The sequence below is a fragment of the Mustelus asterias genome, chromosome 20 (assembly GCF_964213995.1).
Source record: "Mustelus asterias chromosome 20, sMusAst1.hap1.1, whole genome shotgun sequence".
NCBI lineage: Eukaryota > Metazoa > Chordata > Chondrichthyes > Carcharhiniformes > Triakidae > Mustelus > Mustelus asterias.
Window position 1 is genome coordinate 15260 of NC_135820.1, and position 9860 is coordinate 25119.

The window sequence follows — 9860 nt, forward strand, 5'->3', positions numbered from 1 at the left end:
TCCAATAACCGCTTAAATGTTCCTAAAGTGTCTGACTCCACTATCACTGCAGGCAGTCCATTCCACACCCCAACCACTCTCTGCGTAAAGAACCTACCTCTGATATCCTTCCTGTATCTCCCACCACGAACCCTATAGTTATGCCCCCTTGTAATAGCTCCATCCACCCGAGGAAATAGTCTTTGAACGTTCACTCTATCTATCCCCTTCATCATTTTATAAACCTCTATTAAGTCTCCCCTCAGCCTCCTCTGCTCCAGAGAGAACAGCCCTAGCTCCCTCAACCTTTCCTCATAAGACCTACCCTCCAAACCAGGCAGAATCCTGGTAAATCTCCTCTGCACTCTTTCCAACGCTTCCACATCCTTCTTATAGTGAGGTGACCAGAACTGCACACAATATTCCAAATGTGGTCTCACCAAGGTCCTGTACAGTTGCAGCATAACCCCACGGCTCTTAAACTCCAACCCCCTGTTAATAAAAGCTAACACACTATAGGCCTTCTTCACAGCTCTATCCACTTGACTGGCAACCTTTAGAGATCTATGGATATGGACCCCAAGATCTCTCTGTTCCTCCACAGCCTTCAGAACCCTACCTTTGACCCTGTAATCCACATTTAAATTAGTCCTACCAAAATGAATCACCTCACATTTATTAGGGTTAAACTCCATTTGCCATTTTTCAGCCCAGCTTTGCATCCTATCTATGTCTCTTTGCAGCCTACAACAGCCCTCCACCTCATCCACTACTCCACCAATCTTGGTGTCATCAGCAAATTTACTGATCCACCCTTCAGCCCCCTCCTCTCAGTCATTAATAAAAATCACAAAGAGCAGAGGACCAAGAACTGATCCCTGTGGCACTCCGCTAGCAACCTGCCTCCAATCCGAAAATTTTCCATCCACCACCACCCTCTGTCTTTGATCAGATAGCCAGTTACCTATCCAATCGGCCAATTTTCCCTCTATCCCACACCTCCTTATTTTCATCATAAGCCGACCATGGGGGACCTTATCAAACGCCTTACTAAAATCCATGTATATGACATCAACTGCCCTACCTTCATCAACACACTTAGTTCCCTCCTCAAAAAATTCAATCAAATTTGTGAGGCACGACTTGCCCTTCACGAATCCGTGCTGACTATCCCGGATTAATCCGCATCTTTCTAAATGGTCGTAAATCCCATTCCTGAGGACCTTTTCTATCAATTTACCAACCACCGAAGTAAGACTAACCGGTCTATAATTACCAGGGTCATTTCTATTCCCTTTCTTAAACAGAGGAACAACATTCGCCATTCTCCAGTCCTCTGGCACCATCCCCGTGGACAGTGAGGACCCAAAGATCAAAGCCAAAGGCTCTGCAATCTCATCCCTTGCCTCCCAAAGAATCCTAGGATATATTTAATCAGGCCCAGGGGACTTATCGACCTTCAGTTTATTCAAAACTGCCAGTACATCCTCCCTCCGAACATCTATTTCCTCCAGCCTATTCGCCTGTAACACCTTCTCTTCCTCAAAAACATGGCCCCTCTCCTTGATGAACACTGAAGAAAAGTATTCATTCATCACCTCGCCTATCTCTACTGACTCCATACACTGTCCCTCTGTCATTTATTATAATCCCACTCCACACTGTCATTTCAATAATGTAGACCCCTTAGAGTGAATTCCCTTCCATCACTCAACACTGAATACTGTTACATAACAGGTTAAGCTGTTAAATATGTGTTTATTTGCAGATAGAATTATCCAGAGTCAAATGATTCGCTGTGATTCTGGGGAAATTCAGCAAGTCATTGAACATTATGATGATAAAGCAATGTTTCACCTTCAGCCAAATCAGTCCTGAGGAAAAAGCGTGCAATACAAATATTATTCTAATCCGTTGTGCTTTGCCTCACGATGTGTTCACTCATTGTTGGGATGTTCTGTAATCTTTGTTCCACAGTCTTCACTTTTACCTGAAGATGACACAGGCTAAGGGGTGAAAAAATAACCAGACAAGATGGCACTGATATTAAATTGGCAAAGTGGCGATAAGTTAATGGGGCATGGTCTCCACTGGTAAGACCTGGGTATCGCTGGATACTTCCTGTGCAATTGTGGGGACAGTAAGAAGTCTCACAACACCAGGTTAAAGTCCAACAGGTGTATTTGGTCGCAAATACCATTAGCTTTCGGAGCACTGCTCCTTTGTCAGATGGAGTGGATATCAATTGTGGGGAGCCATCGCACTACGAGTAAGAAGGTTGTGGGATCAAGTCACGCTCCAGAGACTTCAAACCCATGAATCCAACGGACATGCCCATTGCCAGAAATTAGGCTACACTGTCAGAGGGTCAGTACTGAGGGAGTGCTGCACTGTCAGAGGGTAAGTACTGAGGGAGTGCTGCATTGTCAGAGGGTCAGTACTGAGGGAGTGGCGCACTGTCAGAGGGTCAGTGCTGAGGGAATGCCGCACTGTCAGAGGGTCAGTGCTGAGGGAGTGCTGCACTGTCAGAGGGTCAGTGCTGAGGGAATGCCGCACTGTCAGAGGGTCAGTGCTGAGGGAGTGCTGCACTGTCAGAGGGTCAGTGCTGAGGGAATGCCGCACTGTCAGAGGGTCAGTGCTGAGGGAGTGCCGCACTGTCAGAGGGTCAGTACTGAGGGAGTGCTGCATTGTCAGAGGGTCAGTACTGAGGGAGTGCCGCACTGTCAGAGGGTCAGTACTGAGGGAGTGCCGCACTGTCAGAGGGTCAGTGCTGAGGGAATGCCGCACTGTCAGAGGGTCAGTACTGAGGGAGTGCCGCACTGTCAGAGGGTCAGTGCTGAGGGAGTGCCGCACTGTCAGAGGGTCAGTGCTGAGGGAGTGCCGCACTGTCAGAGGGTCAGTGCTGAGGGAATGCCGCACTGTCAGAGGGTCAGTGCTGAGGGAGTGCCGCACTGTCAGAGGGTCAGTGCTGAGGGAATGCTGCACTGTCAGAGGGTCAGTGCTGAGGGAGTGCTGCACTGTCAGAGGGTCAGTGCTGAGGGAATGCCGCACTGTCAGAGGGTCAGTGCTGAGGGAGTGCCGCACTGTCAGAGGGTCAGTACTGAGGGAGTGCTGCATTGTCAGAGGGTCAGTACTGAGGGAGTGCTGCACTGTCAGAGGGTCAGTACTGAGGGAGTGCCGCACTGTCAGAGGGTCAGTACTGAGGGAGTGCCGCACTGTCAGAGGGTCAGCACTGAGGGAGTGCCGCACTGTCAGAGGGTCAGTACTGAGGGAGTGCCGCACTGTCAGAGTGTCAGTACTGAGGGAGTGCCGCACTGTCAGAGGGTCAGTACTGAGGGAGTGCCGCACTGTCAGAGGGTCAGTACTGAGGGAGTGCCGCACTGTCAGTGGGTCAGTGCTGAGGGAGTGCTGCACTGTCAGAGGGTCAGTGCTGAGGGAATGCTGCATTGTCAGAGGGTCAGTACTGAGGGAGTGCTGCATTGTCAGAGGGTCAGTACTGAGGGAGTGCTGCATTGTCAGAGGGTCAGTACTGAGGGAGTGCTGCATTGTCAGAGGGTCAGTACTGAGGGAGTGCCGCACTGTCAGAATGTCAGTACTGAGGGAGTGCCGCACTGTCAGAGGGTCAGTGCTGAGGGAGTGCCGCACTGTCAGAGTGTCAGTACTGAGGGAGTGCCGCACTGTCAGAGGGTCAGTGCTGAGGGAGTGCCGCACTTTCAGGGTGCTGTCTTTCAGGATGAGACATTAAGCCGTGTCTCTGTCTACCGTCTGGGAGTGGGTGTAAAAGCTCCCACGGTCATTATTTGGCTGAAGTGCAGTGAGATGAGGAGTGGGGTGCGGGGGGCGGCGGCGGGGTGGGGGGGTGGTGTGGTGTGCGGGGGGGGGGGTGCGGGGCGGGGGGGTGGAGAGGGGGGGTGTGGGGGGGGGCGGGGTGGGGGGGAGGCGGTGGAGAGGGAGGGGGGTGCGGGGGGGGCGGGGTGGGGGGGAGGCGGTGGAGAGGGAGGGGGGTGTGGGGGGGGGTGGGCGTGGGGCGGGGGGGGGCGGAAGGGCAAGAGGTAAGGTCAAGGGGGATGTGGGGCTTGGCAGAAATCCTCCCTCGTTTCCTGGGATGAATATTTCTCCCCAACTAACTTCATGGAAAGAGGAGATGATCTGGGTCATTGTCACATTGCAGTTTGTGGGATCTTGCTGTGCGCTAAGTGGCTGCTGTATTTCCTCTGTTCCAATATCACAGTTCAGTGAAGGATCTTGATTCCCTTTGGGACGTGCTCAGCAGGAGATGGGTTGCTTGAGAAATGCTGCTTCTTTGGTGTGGGGAACTTGCCCCATCAGTGACGATGGTTGTCGACATTATTCCGATCACAGTACGCACGCCCAACCTCATTGGCCCAATCTCCTTAACCAATCGCTGTGCTTCACATCCTGTGCCGATCGACTTCGTGACTCCCACCCCTGAGCGGGATCTCCGTTCAGTCCTTTCTCCTGCGGGATCGCACTGTGCTAAACACGGGGCAAGCTCTCCTTGGGCACCCCGGCCTGCCGGCTGACTCTTTGCCAGCAGTGGGCGGCGCTCTGTTGGAGTGCCGAGGATGAGCAGAAGAAGAGTAGGGGGTTGAGGAAGGCGCTGGCTGTGCTGGGCAGCAGGGCCTCCCGCCTCCAGCCCACATCGCCACGCAGGGCCAGGCCTGCCAGGTGCGAGGCATTGTAAGGGGCGAAGCAGACCACGAAGGTGACCAGCGTGATGGCGCACGCCCGCAGGGCCCTGCGCTTGTCCCGCGGGGGGAGACGGCTCCGGCTGAGCTCCCTGAAGCAGCCCAGGTAGGCGAAGGTGGTGAGCCCCAGGGGGGCCAGGAAGAAGGTGACGGCAAGCTCCACTCTGAGGGGCACCAACAAGTCCAGCTGGGCCTGGGTGAAGTTGGCGTAACAGATCGAGGCGTTGCCCTGGCCGAGGGCCACCAGGTGATCCCGTGACCCAGTCGCCTCCACCAGGAAGATGAAGGCAATATGAGCAATGACGAGAAGCCAGAGCACGAGGCAGACCAGACAAGAGTAGCGAGGGCTCTTGTAGACCTTGTACCTGATGGGAAAAGCAATGCTGAAATACCTGCCCATGCTGAGCGCCGTGAGGAACAGGACACTGGCATAGATGGTGGTGAAGTGGAAGACATTGTAGATGGGGCAGAAGGCCACTGGCAGCACCCACTCGCCCCACACCGTCTCCACCATCTTGACTGGCAGGATAGCTACAAAGAGCCCGTCAGAAACACAGAGGTTGATCATGTAGATGATATTGGGCGTGGGTTTGCGTTTCAGCTCTCGGAGAAACACGCACAGTGCCACGGCGTTGGATGGTGCTCCCATGGCCAAGGTGGTGCAGTAGACGGCCAGCGACAAGATGTCAAGTGGAGTATGGTTCACCATGTTGTGTCATACGACCTGTGGGGAACGGGATGAGTCAGTCACCTGCACTTAGCTCAGAACCAGCTCATAAACAGACATCAATGCCCTCCTCCCACCATCACACCTCCTGCCAAGCATCGGCCCATCAATGGTTCTGCTGTCCCCCTCACCAGTGGAGCTCACACCGAGCCCCGTTCCACCCCCACTGTTGCTCACCAACTGATGTTGCCACTTAGTTTTGCAATGCCTCCGTTTTACAAAATTCAATTCTCCTATTCAAACCCTTCCACAACCTCTTCGCCTCCTTCCCTCTCTCTAACTTCCTCCAGCCTTTATGCCCCTCCCTATCTCTGTACCCTCCTCCAGCCCCTACACCCTCCCTATCTCTGTAACCTCCTCCAGCCCCTACACCCCTCCCTATCTCTATAACCTCCTCCAGCCCCTACACCCCTCCCTATCTCTGTAACCTCGTCCAGCGCCTACACCCCTCCCTATGTCTCTAAACTCCTCCAGCCCCTACACCCCTCCCTATCTCTGTACCCTCCTCCAGCCCCTACACCCCTCCCTATCTCTGTAACCTCCTCCAGCCCCTACACTCCTCCCTATCTCTGTAACCTCCTCCAGCCCCTACACCCCTCCCTATCTCTATAACCTCCTCCAGCCCCTACACCCCTCCCTATCTCTGTAACCATCTCCAGCCCCTACACCCCTCCCTATCTCTATAACCTCCTCCAGCCCCTACACCCCTCCCTATCTCTGTAACCTCGTCCAGCCCCTACAAACCTCTCCATCTCTGTAACCTCCTCCAGCCCCTACACACCTATCTCTGTAACCTCCTCCAACCCCTACAACCAACCCCCCCGTCTCTATAACCCCTTCTAGCCCCTAGAACCCTCCCTATCTCTGTAACCTCCTCCAGTCCCGACACCCCTCCCTATCTCTGTAACCATCTCCAGCCCCTACAACCCTCCCTATCTCTATAACCTCCTCCAGCCCCTACACCCCTCCCTATCTCTGTAACCATCTCCAGCCCCTACACCCCTCCCTATCTCTGTAACCTCGTCCAGCCCCTACAAACCTCTCCATCTCTGTAACCTCCTCCAGCCCCTACACACCTATCTCTGTAACCTCCTCCAACCCCTACAACCAACCCCCCCGTCTCTATAACCCCTTCTAGCCCCTAGAACCCTCCCTATCTCTGTAACCATCTCCAGCCCCAACATCCCTCCCCATCTCTGTAACCATCTCCAGCCCCTACAACCCTCCCTATCTCTCTAACCTCCTCCAGCCCCTACAACTCTCCCTATCTTTCTAACCTCCTCCACCCCTACAACCCTCCCTGTCTCTGTAAACTGCTCCAGCCCCTACACCCCTCTGAGATCTCTGCGCTCCTCCTATTCCTTGAGCATCCCCGGAATCCCATCCCTCCGCCATTGGCCGTGCCTTCAGCTGCCAGGGGGTTCCCTCAGCTCTGGAATTCCCTTCCTAAACCTCTCCATTCCTCTCTCTTCCTTTACGACCTCCGTAAAACCTCCCTTGCGTCTGAGCTTTTGGTCCCCTGTCCACTAATATCGCCTCTGCGTCAGACTTGTCTGATTTATGTTCCTGCGAAGCACATTGGGTTAATTTACTGCTTAAAAGTGCTGTGTAAATCTAAATTGTTGCTATAGCAAGGGTTAAATATTGTGATTCCGCTATTCCCATCAGAATGGAGCTGATTATTCCCTCACCCTTCATTCCCATGCTATGAGTGACTGGATTGATTTTACGCAGTTTGATTTATGTTACACGCCTCCTCTGAGTGCATTTTGCTGGAGAAATAATCCTTTTACTGGGCTTAATTGCTGTAGTTTCAGAAGTGAGTTTTGTTCGCTGTCATTTAAATAGACTCTGTAGACTGTTTGCTGTTTAAATAGACTCTGTAGACTGCGGCAGTGTGTTGTTTAAATAGACTCTGTAGACTGTTTGCTGTAGTGTGCTGTTTAAATAGACTCTGTAGACTGTTGGATCTGGCGCACTGTTTGAATAGATAATGCCCTGAACCCTTCACTGCAGTGGGGCTGGGCACTGTGCTACAAAAAATCAAACCCGGCCCTGCTGCTGGCTATGTTTCTCAAACACTATAGTCCATGTGCCCCCTGCTGTTTGGCCCACCAGGGTCTGCTGAGGAAGACTGCTTAAAATCCTGGCTCATATCCTAAAAATCAGAAAGTCCTGATAGACAGAGAAATCAACAGAAAAACTCCAAAAGCTCCCAAAAGCCATCAGACCTGGTTGTATATTTTCTTTGACAGTGACTAAAATTCTGTTATTGCTGTTTTGGAACTGAATGGTCCTTGTATTTATTTGAACAGCATTGCAGTCAAACCTTACTTTAATTATTATGTTACTTGTTTTATTAAAGTTTGACGAAACAGGTCATGTTTGACTATTTTGGTGGAATTTTTTGAGAACATTACATGCCCAATGGGAACATGTGGATGTGGTGTATCTGGATTTCCAGAAGGCATTTGACAAAATGCCGCACCAAAGACTGCTACATAAGATAAAGGTGCATGGTGTTACAGGTGATGTATTAGCATGGATAGAGGATTGGTTAATTAACAGAAAGCAAAGAGTGGGGGTAAATGGGTGTTTTTCTGGTTGGCGATCAGTGACTAGTGGTGTGCCTCAGGGATCAGTGTTGGGACCACAATTGTTTTACGATTTACATAGATGATTTGGAGTTGGGGACCAAGTGTAGTGTGTCAAAATTCGCAGATGACACTAAGATGGGTGAAAGAGCAAAGTGTGCAGAGGACACTGAAATTCTGCAAAGGGATATAGATAGTCTAAGTGAGTTGGCGAGGGTCTGGCAGATGGAGTACAATGTTGGTAAATGTGAGGTCATCCATTTTGGTAGGAATAACAGCAAAATGGACTCTTATTTAAATGGTAAAAAATTGCAGCATGCTGCTGTGCAGAGGGACCTGGGTGTCCTTGTGCAGGAATCTCAAGGAGTTGGTTTGTAGGTGCAGCAGGTAATTAAGAAGGCAAATGGAATTTTGTCCTTCATTGCTAGAGGGATGGAGTTTAAAAACAGCGAGGTTATGTTGCAGCTGTATAAGGTGCTGGTGAGGCCACACCTGGAGCACTGTATTCAGTTTGGTCTACTTACTTGAGAAAGGATATACTGGCACTGGAGGGGGTGCAGAGGAGATTCACTGGGTTCATTCCGGAGTTGAGAGGGTTGGCTTGTGAGGAGAGGCTGAGTAGACTGGGGCTATACTCATTGGAATTCAGAAGAATGAGGGGAGATCTTATAGAAACATATAAGATTATGAAGGGAATAGATAAGACAGAAGCAGGGAAGTTGTTTCCACTGGCGGGTGAAACTAGAACTAGGGGGCATGGCCTCAAAATAAGGGGAAGCAGATTTCGGACTGAGTTGAGGAGGAACTTCTTCACACAAAGGGTTGTGAATCTGTGGAATTCCCTGCCCAGTGAAGCAGTTGAGGCTACCTCATTGAATGTTTTTAAGGCAAGGAAGGATAAGTTTTTGAACAGTAAAGGAATTAAGGGTTATGGTGAGCGGGCGGGTAAGTGGAGCTGAGTCCATGAAAAGATCAGCCATGATCTTATTGAATGGCGGAGCAGGCTCGAGGGGCCAGATGGCCGACTCCTGCTCCTAGTTCTTATGTTCTTTTGTTTAAGTTCTGGTTGGTTAAATAAAATAACTTGCTAATTATTCACTTAGAACGAGTGCCAGGTTTTTATGTTAATGAACCCCTGAACAGTTAACACTTTCCCAAACACTTTTATCAGATTATGAAGTGAGGTAAAGGGGATTAACCTCTGTGTCGGAACAGCAGCAAATCGACACAAAGTGGACTGCAGCTGTGGTGTGCCCCGGTCAGTGACTCATATTGAACACTGTCCCCCTGATAGAATTCAGCGGAGGCTCAGAGAGCTCCTTTTAGCCACTGCAGAAACTATTGCCTTGCTTGGTGATCACTGCACACGCTGTAAAAGAAATTCAGTAATCAATATCTGTTGTCATGAAAACTAAACTCACGGCACTGCAGAATGCAAAGTAGTACGAGTGTTAGTTGTAGGAACAAAATGCACAACATTGTACTTTGCCTCATCTTAATTGACCATCCAGAAAGATCCATAACCATTTCACATTATCCATTAAGCAATAAACAGATATGACATAACCATATCCAAAAACTGAGAGTCACAAGTACAGGAACAGGAGGAGGCCATTCAGCCCCTCGAGCCTGTTACACAGGAACAGGAGGAGGTCCCATTCAGCCCCCTCGAGCCTGTTACACAGGAACAGGAGGAGGCCCCATTCAGCCCCTCTCGAGCCTGTTACACAGGGACAGGAGGAGGTCCCATTCAGCCCCTCTCGAGCCTGTTACACAGGAACAGGAGGAGGCCCCATTCAGCCCCTCAAGCCTGTTACACAGGAACAGAAGGAGACTCCATTCAGCCCCCCT

At 51.0% G+C, this 9860-nt stretch overlaps 1 protein-coding gene across 1 annotated transcript; it reads right to left on the minus strand.

Moving 5' to 3' along the window:
• Nucleotides 1-4402: 4402 nt before the first annotated feature.
• On the minus strand, nucleotides 4403-5397 carry LOC144508718 (free fatty acid receptor 3-like). Its single transcript, XM_078237027.1, has one exon. It carries the CDS (start codon nucleotides 5395-5397, stop codon nucleotides 4477-4479), a length of 921 nt encoding a protein of 306 aa, XP_078093153.1. The 3' UTR covers nucleotides 4403-4476.
• Between the last annotated feature and the right edge of the window lie 4463 nt (nucleotides 5398-9860).